The sequence below is a fragment of the Daktulosphaira vitifoliae genome, unplaced genomic scaffold (assembly GCF_025091365.1).
Source record: "Daktulosphaira vitifoliae isolate Bord-2020 unplaced genomic scaffold, ASM2509136v1 Scaffold_2, whole genome shotgun sequence".
Lineage (NCBI taxonomy): Eukaryota > Metazoa > Arthropoda > Insecta > Hemiptera > Phylloxeridae > Daktulosphaira > Daktulosphaira vitifoliae.
In genome coordinates, this window is record NW_026099573.1 from 17,929,038 (window position 1) to 17,949,516 (window position 20,479).

The 20,479-nt window shown below is 25.4% G+C and overlaps 1 protein-coding gene and 1 long non-coding RNA gene across 3 annotated transcripts in view; both read left to right on the forward strand.

Moving 5' to 3' along the window:
* Positions 1–16: 16 nt before the first annotated feature.
* LOC126898585 (uncharacterized) lies at positions 17–3,531 on the forward strand. The gene is made up of 2 exons (XR_007702311.1): positions 17–482; positions 3,117–3,531. It is a non-coding gene; the product is annotated as an uncharacterized LOC126898585 (long non-coding RNA).
* A 4,257-nt stretch (positions 3,532–7,788) lies between these two features.
* LOC126898545 (piwi-like protein Siwi) overlaps positions 7,789–20,479 on the forward strand; it is a 29,463-nt gene continuing 16,772 nt past the window's right edge. Inside the window, exons 1-6 of one of the 2 annotated variants that reach the window (XM_050672707.1) lie at positions 7,789–7,996; positions 14,234–14,447; positions 16,027–16,066; positions 16,140–16,253; positions 16,583–16,794; positions 20,236–20,421. In XM_050672707.1, coding sequence (XP_050528664.1) covers positions 14,250–14,447; positions 16,027–16,066; positions 16,140–16,253; positions 16,583–16,794; positions 20,236–20,421 — 750 coding nt within the window. In that variant the 5' untranslated portion in view covers positions 7,789–7,996; positions 14,234–14,249. Of the gene's footprint in view, positions 7,997–10,074; positions 10,213–14,233; positions 14,448–16,026; positions 16,067–16,139; positions 16,254–16,582; positions 16,795–20,235; positions 20,422–20,479 lie in introns of those variants that run through there. The other variant, XM_050672708.1, reaches the window with a different exon arrangement.

A 20,479-nucleotide genomic window follows, 5' to 3' on the forward strand; every position in this document is an offset into this window, starting at 1 on the left:
GTGTCGGGACAAATTTTTTTTTTTCATTTTATAGTACATAAAAAAAGCTTTAATTTGATATATGTTTAAAGGACGCAGTATTTCCGGAACATTTTCAAAAGTTCAGTTGAAAAAGTTCTATTTTTTATTCAATGTTTCAAAGTTTGAACCCCCCCTATATAAGGGGAAATTGTCTAATTTTAATAAAAAGTATGTCAAATGGAAGATGTACTTATAATGTATTTAGAAAAAAAAAAATGTGCTGATACATGCATTTTTCGAAAAGTTATAGCATTTTTAATTTGAAAATTAAAAATCGAAAATCGAAAATTTTAACACAAAAATAGTGTTTTTTTAACTACGGCAACCGTTTACATGCAGAAGATAAAGTGTCGGGACAAATTTTTTTTTTTCATTTTATAGTACATAAAATAAGCTTTAATTTGATATATGTTTAAAGGACGCAGTATTTCCGGAACATTTTCAAAAATTAAGTTGAAAAAGTTAGTTTTTGTAAAAAAGTTGCTATTTTAAATCCCCCCTGTGAGCAGAATAAGTGTTAGATTTTCAAAAAAAAATGATATCAAATGAAAGAAAATTACCTAAGGTTTCAATATAAAGAAATATTATTTTGATTAGTTAATATTTGAAAAAGTTATGGCAGTTTTAAGTACAAAAAACATCGTTATAAAAGGTGATTTTTATCGCAAATATTACATTTTTTTTATAATTTCGACTGCCATTTGCACATAGAAGATAAGGTGTCGGGACAAATTTTTTTTTTTCATTTTATAGTACATAAAAAAAGCTTTAATTTGATATATGTTTAAAGGACGCAGTATTTCCGGAACATTTTCAAAAATTAAGTTGAAAAAGTTAGTTTTTGTAAAAAAGTTGCTATTTTAAATCCCCCCTGTGAGCAGAATAAGTGTTAGATTTTCAAAAAAAAATGATATCAAATGAAAGAAAATTACCTAAGGTTTCAATATAAAGAAATATTATTTTGATTAGTTAATATTTGAAAAAGTTATGGCAGTTTTAAGTACAAAAAACATCGTTATAAAAGGTGATTTTTATCGCAAATATTACATTTTTTTTATAATTTCGACAGCCATTTGCACATAGAAGATAAGGTGTCGGGACAAATTTTTTTTTTTCATTTTATAGTACATAAAAAAAGCTTTAATTTGATATATGTTTAAAGGACGCAGTATTTCCGGAACATTTTCAAAAATTAAGTTGAAAAAGTTAGTTTTTGTAAAAAAGTTGCTATTTTAAATCCCCCCTGTGAGCAGAATAAGTGTTAGATTTTCAAAAAAAAATGATATCAAATGAAAGAAAATTACCTAAGGTTTCAATATAAAGAAATATTATTTTGATTAGTTAATATTTGAAAAAGTTATGGCAGTTTTAAGTACAAAAAACATCGTTATAAAAGGTGATTTTTATCGCAAATATTACATTTTTTTTATAATTTCGACAGCCATTTGCACATAGAAGATAAGGTGTCGGGACAAATTTTTTTTTTTCATTTTATAGTACATAAAAAAAGCTTTAATTTGATATATGTTTAAAGGACGCAGTATTTCCGGAACATTTTCAAAAATTAAGTTGAAAAAGTTAGTTTTTGTAAAAAAGTTGCTATTTTAAATCCCCCCTGTGAGCAGAATAAGTGTTAGATTTTCAAAAAAAAATGATATCAAATGAAAGAAAATTACCTAAGGTTTCAATATAAAGAAATATTATTTTGATTAGTTAATATTTGAAAAAGTTATGGCAGTTTTAAGTACAAAAAACATCGTTATAAAAGGTGATTTTTATCGCAAATATTACATTTTTTTTATAATTTCGACAGCCATTTGCACATAGAAGATAAGGTGTCGGGACAAATTTTTTTTTTTCATTTTATAGTACATAAAAAAAGCTTTAATTTGATATATGTTTAAAGGACGCAGTATTTCCGGAACATTTTCAAAAATTAAGTTGAAAAAGTTAGTTTTTGTAAAAAAGTTGCTATTTTAAATCCCCCCTGTGAGCAGAATAAGTGTTAGATTTTCAAAAAAAAATGATATCAAATGAAAGAAAATTACCTAAGGTTTCAATATAAAGAAATATTATTTTGATTAGTTAATATTTGAAAAAGTTATGGCAGTTTTAAGTACAAAAAACATCGTTATAAAAGGTGATTTTTATCGCAAATATTACATTTTTTTTATAATTTCGACAGCCATTTGCACATAGAAGATAAGGTGTCGGGACAAATTTTTTTTTTTCATTTTATAGTACATAAAAAAAGCTTTAATTTGATATATGTTTAAAGGACGCAGTATTTCCGGAACATTTTCAAAAATTAAGTTGAAAAAGTTAGTTTTTGTAAAAAAGTTGCTATTTTAAATCCCCCCCCATGAGCAGGTTAAGTGTTAAATTTTCAAAAAAATTATATCAAATGAAAGGAAAATATCTAAGGTTTTAGTTTAAAAAAAAATTATGTTGATTTGTTGATTTTTGAAAAAGTTATGGAAGTTTTAAGAAAAAAAAGTGAAAAAAATGACAAAATTTGTCGATTTTTAAATTTGTAATTTTTTTGGATATTTCCCCCATTTGCGGGGAACGAGGGAAAATTTTTAAATTTTTAAGGGTAATGTCTTCAACTAGATACAATTTGTGATCTTTTGACGTATTGTTAAAAGAAATCGGTCCAGTGAGAGCTGAGAAAAAGTAGTGACAGACACAAAAAAAAAAAAAAAAAAAAAAAAAAAAAAAACGGTAGCACAGTGGGGTCGCGGCATAGTGGAGACATTGCATAGTTGGGTCCAGTATAGATTTAATCTGACAGTGATTAAAATCACTATCATAAGAAACGCTTCGATGCAAATCTGTAGATAGTGTTTAATTTTAAAAAATTGATGGATAATTGCAAAAGCAACATCAACTTCTATTAAAATAAAATACAAAACCCATAATTATCATACAAAAATAGTATATTTTTCAATATGGTAGCCATTTGCGTATAGAAGATAGATCGTCGGGACAAATTTTTTTTTTTCATTTTGTAGTACATAAAATAAGCTTTAATTTTATATATGTTTAAAGGACGCAGTATTTCCGGAACATTTTCAAAAATTAAGTTGAAAAAGTTAGTTTTTGTAAAAAAGTTGCAATTTTAAATCCCCCCCCATGAGCAGGTTAAGTGTTAAATTTTCAAAAAAATTATATCAAATGAAAGGAAAATATCTAAGGTTTTAGTTTAAAAAAAAATTATGTTGATTTGTTGATTTTTGAAAAAGTTATGGAAGTTTTAAGAAAAAAAAGTGAAAAAAATGACAAAATTTGTCGATTTTTAAATTTGTAATTTTTTTGGATATTTCCCCCATTTGCGGGGAACGAGGGAAAATTTTTAAATTTTTAAGGGTAATGTCTTCAACTAGATACAATTTGTGATCTTTTGACGTATTGTTAAAAGAAATCGGTCCAGTGAGAGCTGAGAAAAAGTAGTGACAGACACAAAAAAAAAAAAAAAAAAAAAAAAAAAAAAATAAAAAAAAAAATAAACACATCATGGTAAAATTAATACCTTCTCAGCTTCGCATCGAAGCTAAAAAAAATAAAAATAAAAAATAAAAAAAAAAACACATCATGGTAAAATTAATACCTTCTCAGCTTCGCATCGAAGCTAAAATTTGTCCCGACGATCTATCTTCTATACGCAAATGGCTACCATATTGAAAAATATACTATTTTTGTATGATAATTAAGGGTTTTGTATTTTATTTTAATAGAAGTTGATGTTGCTTTTGCAATTATCCATCAACTTTTTAAAATTAAACACTATCTACAGATTTGCATCGAAGCGTTTCTTTTTTTTTTTTGATATTATATCATATAACATATAATTTTATCTTTTAAAATCCTATTTAAAAAATTACTTAAGCGCAATATTATAACTGCAGATTTCTGTGCTAAATATTTTTATACATACAATAAAGGCATAAGATTTTTTTGATGGCTCAGTAATAGTTTAGAAATGGAAATAGACGCTATGTTTTATGGTAATTATAGAATCGTAATAAATGTACTCAAATATATATGAAAAGCATATAAAGGAAAGTTAATAAATTTAACTAAAAGTTAAGCTAAATAAAAATACAAATTAAACATAATGCAATGACAAGAGATACGTTTTTATATTAAAGTGATTTATGGATGTGACCTATCAGCGTGGAAAGAATTGGTGTATAAAATATTAAGTAGCAATCACTGGCTAATGAACTATAGACCAACTATTATTAGATTTCGTATTAGATAAATTAAGTATCATTACAAAGTAATTACAAATAAATATTAATATACACTTATCGATAAGTCGATCGCCGTTCCAATGGCGTCCAAAATTGACGAGGTGATGATTTTACTTGATTTATGAAAAACAGAATATTAATACATTTTTATTTCTTACTGTTTTATTATATCCAAAAGAGTAGTATATGATTTTTTTTTAGAATAAAACAAAGAAATATATATGTAAGCACATACACACGATGCATGAAATTATAGTGGTATTTTTTGTACCGTGATTTACATTAAAATGTGCCCATTGCTGTGTAAAACGTTTTCCATGACTTAAAATTTGTTAATAGTTGATAAGAAATTATAAAAATATTTTTATGTAACACATAAAAAAGATATTCACTAATGTGGCAAAATTAATAAGCAAGTTTAAATAATATAGTATTTATAATTAGTAGTTTGTTGAAGTTAAATATAGAAACATATATCATGTAGGTGCTTATGAATATTTTCTTCAAGGAATTATTGTATACATGTTTATAGTGTAAAAACCTTATAATAGTATACATTTGCCGATGAGAAATCTATTTTGATAATTTGTGTCGGATTACTGTTTGAGGCGCATTAACTTGTTATTACTACAAGTATATCGATGCTTCATAATTTATAAGATAATATTATCGTCATGTCGTTATTGAACACGCCAGCGGAAAAAGAAAATACTGCTGTTGAATGTTAGACCTGAATTTAACTTGAATTAACTGTTACGATTATAGATATCAACAATGTTCAAATTTGAAATAAAACCAAACAATTATTAAGTAATAATGAAAAAAATAAAATAAAAATGTATTTAATAATATATAATAAATTTTAATACTACATAGATTTTTTTTACCGTTCAACGTTCTTTTGAGTAACTTATTATAAGTGATATAATCTTATTATTATAAAATACAGCTATCTAAAAAATTATGTTAGATTAAAAATAAAAATATTATTTTAGCATTTTAAAATGAAAAGCATTAAGCAGACATAAATTGATACTCAAAGTAAAACGCTTATTAGGTCATAGTTATATCTTTTTAAATAAATCCTACAAAAATTTTCACTTGGTCATCAATTTTTGTATATTGTTATCGTTAAAATGTTCAAACACTTCTTCATCTTGTCAGCGTTTTCCTTTAAAATTATTTTATTTGTAAATGAGAGTTCATTATTCTATGCAAATCATTATTTTTAAATAACGATTTTATATAAATTAAAATTTTACTCCATTGTAGTATATGTTTATCCCAATGCTTTCTAAAGATTTCGGCCTTATATTATAATCTTTACTTATAGTTAGATTTAGAAATAACTTTTTAATTTTTTTAAAGTATTTCTAGGTCTTTTGCTAGGTTTTTAATTAAAAAATAAAAATACTGTGATTTAAATGCGTTTATAAATTTTGCTAAGTTAATCCGAAGACTCATTAGCCAGTACAAATTAATATTAATTGACTTAAAAACTTATTAATATATTTTTTCTGATGTTATATATTTGTGAGGGAATAGAGAGAGAGTTAATATCTTCCTAAAACGAAAAATATTTCCGCGTTACTTAATTCTACGACAAACTCAAACCCTACAATGTGACTTAAACAAAATGTATAAATGCATTTAATTCAGTCATGATAATTAGTATTAGGTAAAAGCATATTGTACTATACGTATTTTATGGATTAACGCTTGTTTTGCTTAATTAATAAGTAAATATCACGTATATTAGTTAATAATAAAGATTCAAAAATGATATTAGATGTATTTTATTATTTATAATTCGGATAATACATCTTTTAATTACTCAATAAAAGTTGGTTAATTGAATTTATAAATTGACCAGTTACTCATAACTTTTTTTTTCATCCGTTATTCCTAATTATGGATTGATTTTAAGAGTATAATGCCATGTGGTTTATTTCAAAAATTTGAATAGGTAAAACTACAACATATTTTATGTATTTTCGAAAGATAGGGCTGTTTAACATATCACGTATTTATAAGAACCTATCTCATAAATCAGTTGGGTCTCCTTAGTTATTTGATCCCTATAATAAATATGATCTTTACACTATTCTAAATGGTAGTTTAGTCAATACTATTGTTATTTAGTGATGGGTCGTTCACGAACGAACGGGTCTTTTTGAACGGGTCATATCAGTGAACGAGTTGATCCGGATCGCAAAAAAAATAGATATCGTTCATTCGTTCATACGTTCATTCGTTCGTTCGTTTCACGCAATATATCGGACACACTGTTTCATGATTCGTTCATTTACTGAACGTTTACCTGCACTTCGGTTAAAACCTATGCCTAACCTTATATTCTTATAATATAAAAATTTAAAAAAAAAACGAAGAATATATTCTTTATAAGTATATACTTATAATGTTTTTTAAAAAATTAAATAAAAAAATACTTATTGCCAATGAGAGTTTAAAAGCTACACTATTTGGTTTGTGATAAAAACATTTTTATTGCAGGTCTGCAGACTAAATTTTCAAAGTTGTGACATGTTTCTACTAACATAATCATGCAGGTTTAATACAGTTAGATTATTTCAAGTATCCTACTATATTGTTCATTTGAAGAACAATTTTGATTATCAATATATAGCTATTTATTTCATAAATATTACATTCATATAATTATTTATAAGCAAAAATAGGTCTATGAATTATTGAATTTAGCAACTAGGACAAAAATTGACTATTAGACTAATATAATTGTTGTGAGAGGTATTAAACCACCTCACTCTTTTATAATCTGGTCATAGCTGCTGTAAATTGTAATATCTGATTTAGGTGAATTAATTTCTCTATAAAACTCCTTTTATGAAAACAAATAATTTAAATGATTTCGCTTATTATAGAAACAAATTCTATGGATTTATGTACTGCAACTCATCCGCTAGTATAAATTATTTGTTTTTATTCTATACAAAAATATTCGTGTATAACAGCATATTATGTTATTTCAAGTAATTTGTATTTGAAAAAATAATATATAACTCGATTATACAAGTGTATTATCAGTAAAAATTCTGATATCATGGTAATGTTACATGGTGAAAATGCGAATTTGAACGACTCGTTCAGGAAAACCATAGTAAGGAGTAATTGATAAGAACCGTGACCGATCGTAAGAAATGAACGAAAGAACGAGTTATATGAACGGGTCATTTGAACGATCCGATCCAAACGATCCGGATCGTTCGATTGACCCGAAATTCCCATCACTATTGTTATTAACATGGTATTATTTCTGAGAAAAACATCCATTTTACAAAAACGCCTTTTGACTATTGTCATCTAACATCGTTGAGACCCTTTATGGAAGGGTGGGTAGGTAAACGTATTAAATTTATAGTTTAACTACCAATGGTTTGACAATCACTAACATTTGTTGTAGTTATTATGTCGGTCTGTTCAACGTTGACTCTAATGCTCTATAGTCAACGTTGTACATATACGGGAAGTGGGGGTCTGATGAATATCAGTTCTAATTGTTACTCATTTCTCCAGCGGGATCCGGCGACAAGCTTTCGAATTTTTCTGGAATTTTGTTTTTTTGTTTGTTTCCATTTGTTATAATTGTTAATATTTTACAGTTTTCTATTTAATTTAATTATTATTGTGTAATTAATTTACTGAAACGCTTGCGTTTACGGCATTATTGCTTACCACAGGTATTTAAATTAACTGTACTATTATATTTAGAGTATACATTATTTGAAAATCTCGTTATAACCGAGAAAACGCATTTGCAAATTAAAAATTGCCATTGAAATAAATTGTGGTGGTGGATGAAAATTTTCTGTACGATTCTTTTAAATTCTTGTTCAGGAACTAATTAGTGTACTGCTAAATTAATATTATTCCAATATTTATATTTTAATATATAATTACTAATACGCCGTCCTATGATTTTAGTAGTGTACTAGCCAAAATTGGGAATTTCCAATAATTTATTCATAAAAATCAATATATTATATTTTATTAACAACTTCAATATATGTCACATGATGTTTTGCATTTATAAGATAATTTTAAATGGAACTTAGTAGATGAGATTTGCTCACATGCTTATTGATTAATATTTAAATCTCAGATATTTTTATTAAATATTTGAATTTCTTAAATATATGACGTTTGATCTATCCTGATTATTCTTTTATTTTTAAGTAAAATCATCTGATGTGATTTTAACAATTTTTTTAAAAATTTATTCATTCTTTATGTAATGTTGATGAGACCAATTTTTTCCTACATCACAAATTAAATTAATTTTCACCATTTGTTTGGAAAAACTATGAGCTGGAATGTTGAACTAACAATTTAATAACTATTGTTATACTTAAAATGTGTGGAAGTTGATAACAGTTTTAATTTATTTTATCGGCGTTGTCACTCTATCATTGTAACAATTATAAGGCATTATTAGTATATTTAATAGGCATTTTAATGTTAGTTATTTATGGCATCATAGTTAACATTGATATTATATTAAATTTTTTGTGTTTGTGAATTTTAAACAGGGTTTTATGTTTATATTTCACGAGAAATTTTCAGATTCTCTGAAAAATATTTTATATAATTTTAAATTTAAAAATTTTATATTAATTTAGTTACTAAAATTTTTAAGAGTTTATTGAAAAAACTTATTTAAGCTGATTTTTCATAATTTTAGAGTATAATGCTAGAAGTTATTCACTTAAAGACCATTGTAATTATTTTAATTCTTATAATTTTCTTTTCTTTTATATGAAGCTTTAATAATCTGCTTATACAACTAATTATACTTTTGAGTATTAAAAAAAAATTGTTATTTTGAATTAATATAAAAATTTTATAAGACTTGACATTTTTTTTAATGGAGTAAAAGTTCAACATAACTTAAAAAGAATACATTTAATACTTACTTTTAAATAAATAAGGTTAATACAATTATTATTAAATTAAATAATTAACTAATAATTTATTATTATTTTTTTTAATTTTGTTGTAGTTTACCTACTTATTGAAAAATATTGATTTTCATAAAATAAAAATGAAGTCCCCTATATATTGTATAATATACATATATATTGAATTGCAAAATTGCTAACAACAAACTTGTTATTATATTATTTTTTTTAAAAAAACTTGATTAAACAGTTATTTACAAACATTTTTGTTCAAATTTGCTTGATATACTAATTTGAATTTTATCCCATTTGTGGGGTAGAGGTACATTTTTATTTTATTTTATTTTTTTGCATAATGCACAGGTAGAGTGTACATACCCAGTACAAATACCTACTTAATTCTATTAATTTACTTAGTCAATGTATTAAGATTTGTTATAAGAAAATGACTAAAAAAGGTTATTTTAAAATTATCAATATATCAAAACATTTTTAATTTTATTCAATTTTTTATTACAACCAAATATATGTTCATAACATGACCCAAAATAAAAAAATTAATTAAAAAAAAGAAAGTGAAAAAATATCTTAAGTTATAGTTTGTCATGAAAGACTGGGACACTTGTATATAAATATAATATATGCCATTTATTACATGTGATAGTGAAGTAACAGGTTTTTTTTGTTTATCTGGTTGTATTCATTTATAAAAATTATTGCGCCATCTAGTTTCTAATCATTGTAATTTATTATTGTTAACAATAATCAAGTAATCAGAAAATTTCTTTTAAATTGTTTTTGAATAGACTCTGAACTGCAATTTTCTCCTAATTTATAAAAAAAAATTTAAAAATAATAAGTTTTGTGTAATTAATCATGTTTATTATTGTAAAATGTTTTGTATTGTAGCATCTTATATGTTAAATTATTTTAACTTATTTTTGTTAGCCAGTTTTAAATTTTAATTCGCAAGATAATTTGTTGGAGATTTAAATAAGGTATGAAAATAAATTGATTTTATATTAATAAGATATTAGAGTATATCTCCTGGAACAAGGAAATGGTGGATTTAATTATTGAGTAAGTGGAATGGGAAGCTGTGGCATCAAAGAAAAAGAATAAAGTAGCAGGACCAGTTGAAGTGCATGTAGAAGTATGGAAAATATTAGGTGGTGTTGGCATAAGGTGGTTGAAGAATCTTTTTAATAAATTCTTATTAAAAGGAAAAAAGCCAAAATAATGGAGGAATAGTTGTTTTGGTATCAATATTTAAAGGTAAAGGAGACATACAAGATTGTGGAAATAATTGAGGCATAAGCTTATAATGAAAATTTGGGAAAATGTAATAGATAAGAGAATAAAAAATGAAACATCGTTATTTAAAAACCAGATTGCATTTATGCCTGGTAAGTCAACGATGGAGTCATTTTGTGTGAGACAACTAATAGAAAAGTATAGGGAATAGAAGGAAAAAAAACTGTATGGTATTTATAGATTTAGAGAATGTGTATGATATAGATTTTAAAGTGGGCATTAATGAGATCCCGAAAAGGTACATTAATTTAATAGAAGATATGTGGCACTTGTACCAGGATAAAAAGCGTAGGAGGAGTATCAGAAGGTTTTTGGGTAAGAGTAGAAGTGTACCAAGGTTCTGCTTTAAGCCCTTACTTATTCTCTATAGTGATGGATGAAATTACTAGAGAAATGCAAGGAGAATAGTCATGGTGCATGTTGTTTGCTGACGGTATTGTGTTAATAGGAGAAAAAAATAATAAGATTTTATTTAAAAGTTCCTTCAACCACCTTATTCCAACACCGCCTAATATTTCCATACTTCTACTGGCACTTCATCTGGTCCTACTGCTTTATTCTTTTTCATTGATGCCACAGCCTCCCATACCTCTTTCTCATTATTTAAATCTACCAGTCCCTCATTTCACGAGATATCCTCTAATGTCCTTTTTGAGTACTCCTTATTCAATAATTTTTCAAAATACTCTATCCCCCTTTTTCTTACATCATCATCACTCGAGAGTACCTTATTATCAACACTTTTTATACATCTTATATAATGATAATCTTTAGACCTTTTTTCTCTTATCTTTGCAAGTCTATAGATTTCTTTCTTGCCTTCCTTTGTTCCTAGCCTATCATACTCATCATACCTCTTAAAATTCGCCTTACTTACTACACACTTGGCTTCTTTGCACAAGCGTTTATACTCCATCCAGTCTTCTCTCCTTTTGCTCTTCTTCAATACTTTGAATTGCTTTTTCTTACATTATATTTTTTGAACGTCTTTATCCCACTGTCAGGTTTCCTTGTTTTTTGGAATTCTACTCCTACTCTTATCAACAATCTCCTTTTTAGTATTCTTTACATAACTAGCAAATCTATTCCACACATAATTTATGTCTCCTTCGACTTTCCACACCGTTCTCTCTTTTACTGTATTTACACACTTTTTTTCATTTTCCCTTTTCAATTTTCACCATTGGATCCTCAATTTTTCTTATGTGTTTCTTCTATTTTTGTTTATTCTTTTTTCGGTACACCACAACTCCATTACCATCAGTCTATGTTGTGTAGTTACACTCTTGCTTGGTATAACTTTATAATCTTTTACTCGCTTTATGCTCTCTCTTCCACATAAAATAATCTATCTGTGATATATTCCTCCCATGTCTTATAAGTTATATAATGTTCTTCCCTCTTTCTAAAATAAGTATTAATCACAGCAAGATGATACGATACTGCAAAATCCAGGATTCCTTCTCCAGCCTCATTTTTCCCACTAAAACTATACCCTCCATATACTCTTTCATATCCTCTCCTCTCATTATCTACATGTCCATTTATATCTCCACCAATCACTGCATCCTCATTGCCAGGTACCCCTTGCATCACCTCATCCATCACTCTCCAAAGCACTTCCTTGTCTATTTCATCACATCCTACTTGTGGTGTATAAGCACTTATTACATTCAGCACTTTTTCTTCGAATATCAATTTTACGACCATAATTCTGTCACTTTTCCTAGCTACTTCTACTACTCTACTTTTCATCTCCTGATCTATTATTATCCCTACACCATTTTTTGTACTAGACTTACCTGAGTATATTTTATAACCCTCGCCTATTTCCCTTGATTTCTCTCCTTTCCACATAGTTTCCTGCACACAACAAATGTTAACTTTTCTCCTCTTCAATACTTCTACTAATTCTCTACTTCTACCAGTTAATGTTCCAACATTCCAAGTACTTATTCTTACTTTGTATCTATCTTTCTCCCTTATACACGAGTCCAGCCTAGAGTTAAGTGGTGATGTCCCTACACCGTTGACACTACAAGCATTGCGTAGACCTGTACTTTCTGTTGTCTCTGCGTACATCCGAGATGGGACAATCCGCCTAAGTTTTGTTCAGGATTCCTCATACTTTTTTGACAACGATTTTTATGTCAGCTGTCAACCTGACATAACCTCATTAGTCGCCTCTTATCCACAGGGAAAAGGATATTATTATTTCTACTAAGAATTTCATATATTACAAAGAAATGATACTGAAATAAAAATGTTTAAATTAATAAATCAATTTATTAAATTGCTCATTTATTCAATTTATGTTTATCATTGCTAAAAGAATAGTGGTAATTAAACAATATTACATAGAGAGATTAATTACCCTTTTTTGTCTTTCTTCGTTAGTTCTAGAAGTAATAGACGTCATTATAAATATTTATAATCAAAAAATTGTTTTAAGCCATATAAAATATGATATTTATTTAAAAATCGAATTAGAATAAATATTTGTTGCTTAAGCTTATTATCAAACTAGAACAAATTAATATGTGTTATAAGTAACAAAAACAATTAGTAAGCGTTAAATGTAAACGTTAATACATAAAATAAATATTTTGTCTCATCCTGGTTGCCAAAATTTTTAACTTGAACATGTAACATAAATTTATAGAACTGTTTTTTTAAGATTTAAAAGCTGGTAATTTTGTACCAAATAAGTATTATTTGTAAAGATGTTTAAGATTATTTTTTATATATCGAAAATTTTTCAATTATAAAATATAAAAATATAAATTCTAATTAAATAGATATTACAGAAAAATGTATATAGAGTGTGAAATAGTTAAAAGGAAAAAACAAAAACCATTTTTAAAAAGTTGATTTTAAATTTTTTAGTTGTGTCTTGTGTTAAAGTAATAGTTATATGAAATAATTATATTTAAAAGTGAGGTTCTAGATTTTAAATTGATGTTTTTTATATCTAGAAAATTATTATATATTATCTAATATCTAAATTTTTTATTTATTTTATACTTTATAAATTCATCTTGGCTTTTATGGCAATAACAAAAACAAATTATATAAATATAAAGAAAAATAATTGGAAAATATTCTAACAATAAGGTTACATTTGATAAATAGAATGAAATCTCTTAAATTATTCCATAATTATTAAAATACTGTAAGTTATTATATTCAGCGAGCAATATATAGTTTTGTTTTTAAAGGGAAAATATTTTATACATTTTTCAACCTGTATTTCTTATGATTTTATTATACAATTTATTCATTAAATTATAATTCAATTGAATGATTAGAATTTTTTGGTTTTGTAAATATCTTTAATTTAACAATGATTTTGTACATCTTGTATTTCTAGTTAATTTCATAACATAAAAACAAATTTTTTAAATTTCTCAAATAGTTACTTAATTATATAATTATTATAACTGAAATAAATGTTGGTTTTCTTATTTTAAAATTACTAAAAATCAGCCAAATTTCTTTAATTCTAAATAGAACAATGCAAGATGGTAAAAATCATTATTAAATTAAATAAAAAAAAAAATCTTAACAAATCAATCTACTTAATTGAATTTTAATAATAAATAAATCAATAAACAAAAATTTAATTCAAATGTTGATTAGTAATGACATATATTTTGTCAAACATATTTATTTTAATCCAACTTATCCTAGAAAATTTTTTATTAGTTAACCATCAAGGATAATGGAACCTATTAGACCAGCCCGTGGTAGAGCACGTCCACGTCCTCAAACAATGCCTGGCCAAGGTGGACCATCTGGACCACCTCCAAGAGGCCCTCGTCCTAGTGCTCCTCTTGCTGGTGTGACACGACCAGCTCTTAGACCCCAATTACCTCCTATTACTAATGTTCCCAGACCACAACAAAGACCATTACCTGGTGTAAGCATTTATTTAATTATTATTAAAATTGTAGTATTATCTAAAATTGTATAAGTAATGAATTTTTATTTATTATTTTTAAATACATATTGAATTATTAGCTGTATAAAATAGCTAAGTTTATCCTTTATGCCTTGTAAGAGAGTCAATTTTTTTTTCCAAATGCGAACACATATTTTGCATTTTATAATATGATATTTTTAATAGTAAATGGCATTTACATTTTTAACATAACTTCATTAAGATATTCATTAGATATAATATTATAAATTTTGAATTTTTAAGTTAAGAAGTTACATACATAATATACTAGGGATTATACTAACCAAAAACTAATGGATTCATTTATAACTGGTCAATTCAAAGTTGCGTAGCATATATTTTCATTATCACTTAATATTGATAATGAAAATTTTTTAATTTCAAAAGTAAAAACACTTATAACTGATAGATAAACTAAATTAATTAATAAATTTCAACAATATAAACTAAAAATAAAAAATCTTATATATTAAAAATGGATCACTTGTGACTAATATTATTTAAAATTAAAATTTTGTGATGCTCGGGGAAAAGGGCTTAAGTTTAAAATCAATCATTTCATAGCTCTTTATAATACAAAAAAGAATAATTCTTTTTTAATATAATTTAATATCATTACACTATTTTTGTATTTAGTTTCTTTTACCCAAGCTCAACAGAATTATTTTAAAAATATTAATTTAAAATTAAAAATACATAACTTGTTATTTAACTCTTTATTAATTAAAAATTTTTTTAAATGTTTTCGTTTGAAAAAAAACAAATTGACACTCTTACAAGTAATGTTACTGAAAGTAATCAAAAATATAAAATTTCAAGATTATTTATATTTTAAGAATAGTTGCATATTATATATTTAATAATTTATATTGTAGTCAAAATAATATATGTTGACACCTCAGCCTTCAATGTATAAAAATTTTTTATTAATTTTATCTTATATGATGATGGTATTTAAAAATTCATTGATATTTTTATATATATATATATATACTTCATTTTTTTCAAAAATTAAATTTTATTCAATAAATCCAACAGTTTTGACTATTTAACATTTTTCTTTTTTTAATAAATGGATTGTTTTTATAGCTATGAAATATTAATGGAGCAAAAATGTTATTATATTAGTTTTTTAATTAAATTATAGTTTCTGGAACAATATTTTCAATTTGTCCAGAACATTATGATAATATTGTTTCAAAACCCTTAATTTAATAATAGATTATTTAAGAAACATTTTTTTGTATGCTTTAAAAATGCCTGGATGTATTGCAATATTTAAACATAATACTACAGTAATAACTTTTATATTCATATTGAGTAATATGTAATTTTTGAAAAAATAACTTTTCCAATCCCTGATATATTTTATTAATTAATATTTTTGCTAAAAGTAAATTATTCATTTAAAATTTTTAAGTATTTCATTACTGCTACTAAATTAAAGAATAACTTAAAAAAAAAGAAATTAATTCTATTGTATTTATTAAAAAAAAATTTTTTTATTTAAATATTTTTATTCTATTTTGCCTTGTAGGTTGATCAAGTAACTGAAGGTGTTCGTAACTTAGCTACAGGTTTGATATTTATAATATCTAGGGATTTATATTTTATTTTTATAATTAAATATTTTTGATTATCTTTTTACAGGTGATGTTCCAGTACCAATTGGTCGTGGAGCTATACGTGGCCGGCGTCAAGTTGAGACGGAACATTTTAGAGCTCCACGTCCTGAATCATCACTCGGAGAAAAAGGAAAAAAAGGTAATTTTAACAAATAATTTTAACCAAATATTAATGGTAAATTAAAAAAGTTAAATAATTTTAAACTTTTGTTAATTTTAATTAAATGTAATTTGTTTATACAGAGTAGTAGTTCAAAAGTAATTAGACTTTCAAACTACGTGAATCATTCTGTGTATATCAATATATTTAATTTCATATCTTAGTTATAACTGTTAAATTAAATATTCTATTAAATTACCTAATTTAATAAAATTGTGTATCGTAAATGAACTTAAAGAATTTATGAAGTGTATGAAGTTATTTTTAATTATTATTTGTATCATATTAAAGTTAACTTTTGTCTGTAGGTAGTAGTGGTACTGAAGTAAAATTGCTGGCCAATTATTTTCCTATTACATCTTATACAACCTGGTGTTTATATCAATATCGAGTTGATTTTGATCCTCAAGAAGACCGTTTATCTACAAAAAAAGGATTGCTTGCCCAACATAAAGATCGTTTTGGTGGTTATCTTTTTGATGGATCAATGTTGTTTACTAGTGTTAAATTAGATCCAGATGTGAGTAATATTATCAAATAAATATATATTTAATTTTGAATTAGATTAAATAATTTTAATATCATAAATTAGGATGGCCAAAATGTATATGTTTGTATATAATCTATTGTTCCACACACAACTCAATTGTCTATCAAAAACATCCCAAATGAATAATTTCAATAATTAATATTTAAGATTAATCTATAAAAAATGATTGATATGTGAGATCCGTTTAATATATTAGTTTTGGTATCTTTTTAAACCTATTATTCTAAAGAAATAGATAATCCTCAACAAAAACCTAACTTTGTAAAAGGGCTAAGTTTGAAGAAACCTCCTTCCACCCAAAAAAAGCCTAACAAAGTAGTAATATTTACATTGTGGCCAAGTTTGTTCTTTCCTTAGTTCATAAACTTAATTCTTACTTTTATGAAAAATATTGCACTATTTTTCTAATGCTTAACACTTGTTCAGATTTTAAATGAGGCATATAAAACAAATTTTGCAACTAATTCCAATGAATTCCATGAAGGTATCTGCTGAACCAATATATATATATTTTTTTTTGAGTTTATAAAAAGCAAATTTAGCCACATTATAGATATCTCTACTATGATAGGTGTACGTTTTTTGGGTTGAAGAAAGTACATCAAACTTATGGTAGAGGAGGTCATTTATCACAGTCAGGTTTTTGTTGAGAATATAATTTCTTGTTACTAGCTTAAGCCAACAAACAAATAATTTTCATAAGCTACTTAAAAATCAAAATTGTTCACTGCTATCTCTGCAGCCCTCCTCAATGACCCTTTTGCAAGACTATTTATTTTGAGAAAATGACAATTTCCTGATTTTTTTTTTACTTTCACTATAAAATATACTTTTGTGTCAAATTTCATGTTTTTACCTATATTGGAAGTGACTAGCAATTTTGATGATGAAGCTGTTGGTCGATTGTTCATTAACAAAAAGGACACTTTAAAATGCCTTAATATAGTGACGAGTTCACAAATTTCTTAAACTCACAAATTAGTAAACTTTTATAAAAATTGAAGGTTTAAAATTCTAAATTTTAAATTAAAAAAAAAATATTAAATTAATAATTATTATATTTATATTGTAAACCAATATGAACTAAAAGTTATGTCTATTATTATAATCAGGAATACCAAATGTGTTTAATACTATAACACTATTAATAACACAGCTCCACAAAAAAAATTGAAAAGTGCTAGTAAACAGACCATGTTTAGTTAATGTTTGTGAGGTTGCTGAATCCTAATCTGATTATTATTTCACATCAGGGTTCATCAGAACCTCGAAAAATGTGTTAAAGAACCAAGTAATTACTGAACTGTATCAACAGGACAATTTCTATACTAATACCATTGCCCTCACCTAGTATTGTGTTAGCACTGATGTATTGTGTGGTCATATGACTATATTATGCTAAAAGTACTCTCAGCGTCAGGTCAGTCTAAATAATGTTAGGTTACAGGTTAAAGCACTGCACACATTAGATTTAGGTTACAAATTTTCCTGTCTTACTTCCTAATGAATAACTTGGTTCTCAAGCACATTTTTTAAGGTTATGAAAAACCATGACATAATGGTGTCAAACAAACCTCAGATTCGGATTCAGTGAACCCACAAACATGAAGTAAGTAAACATGGTCTGTTTACTAACACTTTCATTCAGTTTTTTTTGTGGAGCTGTGTAATGGTTTATTTTAAATTCTACTTTGTTTGTGTCTATTGTTATGTATGCAACAAAATATAATAAGATACTTACAATCACTTGATATAATATTAATCTAGTTAATTAAGTACTGCAACATTAAATAGATCATAATAGACTAGAAGACTGATGATGCTTTTCTCTAACAATAGTAGCAATTGGCTAGCGTTCTGGTATTGCTTAAATGAAATATTTATATTTGATATGTTTCTTTTGGTTGGTCTCAATAATTAGACTATTAATGTTACTCTATTAATACACTTGTGAAACTATTCTAGAAGTCCATAAAACTATTGTAAGATACACCTATTTTCAGGGCACATAATATTTTAAAATAAATACAATTCTATTTAAAAATTTTCTTTTTTCCTCCTTTAGTGTGATTGTTAAATGTTATTTTTAAAATGACATCTTTGGTATGGGATATTTTGTGATTAATCCAAATGACAGCAGTTACGTCATTTGCAACTTTTGTAATAAAAATTTTTCTAAAAGTGGTGAATCTATCTGTATATTGAACAAAAATTATTGTTAAAGAATTATTACGCACAGCTCATTAAACATTCTTAAATACAGACATGTGGTCATTTACTGCTAGTAATGATTATTTAACTCTCACAGCACATTGTATATGAATAAACCTTATAAAAATAATAATATGGAGTAAGCCACACTGAGATAAATATCAAACAGTTAATGATAATTACCATATGAATTATTTTAATGTATCTAAAAAAGTAAAATATCCATTGTTCGAAACTTAAAAGTTGACATTTAACTTCTGAAAAAATGAATCTAAATTTAAGAAATTACAAAAATTAAGAGTTTTAAATGAAATGTAGAAAAATATTTTATATAATTGTTACTTAAGTTTAAAATATTTGTATTAGCTAAGTTGAATAAAAAAGGCTCTTTTCTACAGTTGGACAAATATGTTATATTTAATGTAACATTGGATTTAGAGAATTAAGAATTCTAGTTTTTTAAATATTTTATATTTTACATTTTTTACTTTAAAATGCTATAACTTTTTAAAAAATGTATGGATTAATACAATTTTTTCATGAGAAATAACAATTACATCCCTCTTTCATTTAACATTATCTTAATCAGGATATTAATAAGGGAATAGCAAATCATGTAGCTTTTGGAATAATCCACCAATTTTTTAAAATTAAACACTTAGGATTTGCATTGAAGCTTTTTTTTTGATAGTGATTTTAAACACTGTCAGATATCATTATACTTGATCCAACTATGCCACGTCACCACTGTGCTGCAACTTCTCTGTGCTGGGTTTTTTTGTAATGCTACTTAGGATAAGTGATGTATATTTAAAATTTACAATTAAAAAAAAAAAATTAAAGTAAAAAGCCATAAAATAATGTTATATGATATATATTTTGAAGTTTGAGTTAAAAATTCGAAAATATCTGTATTGTACTCAATTTTAGTTAAATAGTTTTATAGTATTCTAAGTTACTACAGCTTGATCTATGTTTTAAATTTCAAATCCAATCTTAAAAGGTAATAGATATGAGTGTATTGAAAAACTGGGCTTATTGTTTTATTATTGAAACATCAGCTTTGCTAAAATGTTGTATTCTGTCGTGCTCTCAGATCTGCAAAATGCTGCTCTTTAAGATATTTGATAGCTTTAATTTATGATTTACCAAATATTACAACAATTTTATTATATTAATTATTTATTTTTTATTTTTTAGACTTTCGATCTTACTTCTACACGTAGATATGATGATCAGATGTTTATTTTAAAAATTAAATTCACCAACAGCATTGAACCAGGAGATTATGCATACATTCAAGTATTCAATTTGTTGCTGAGGAATTGTATTAGACACCTTGATTTGAAATTAATAGGACGTAATTTTTATGATCCAAAAGCTATAGTATATAAACATCAAATTTAAATATATTTTCAATATTAATAGTTATTTTTGTCATTTT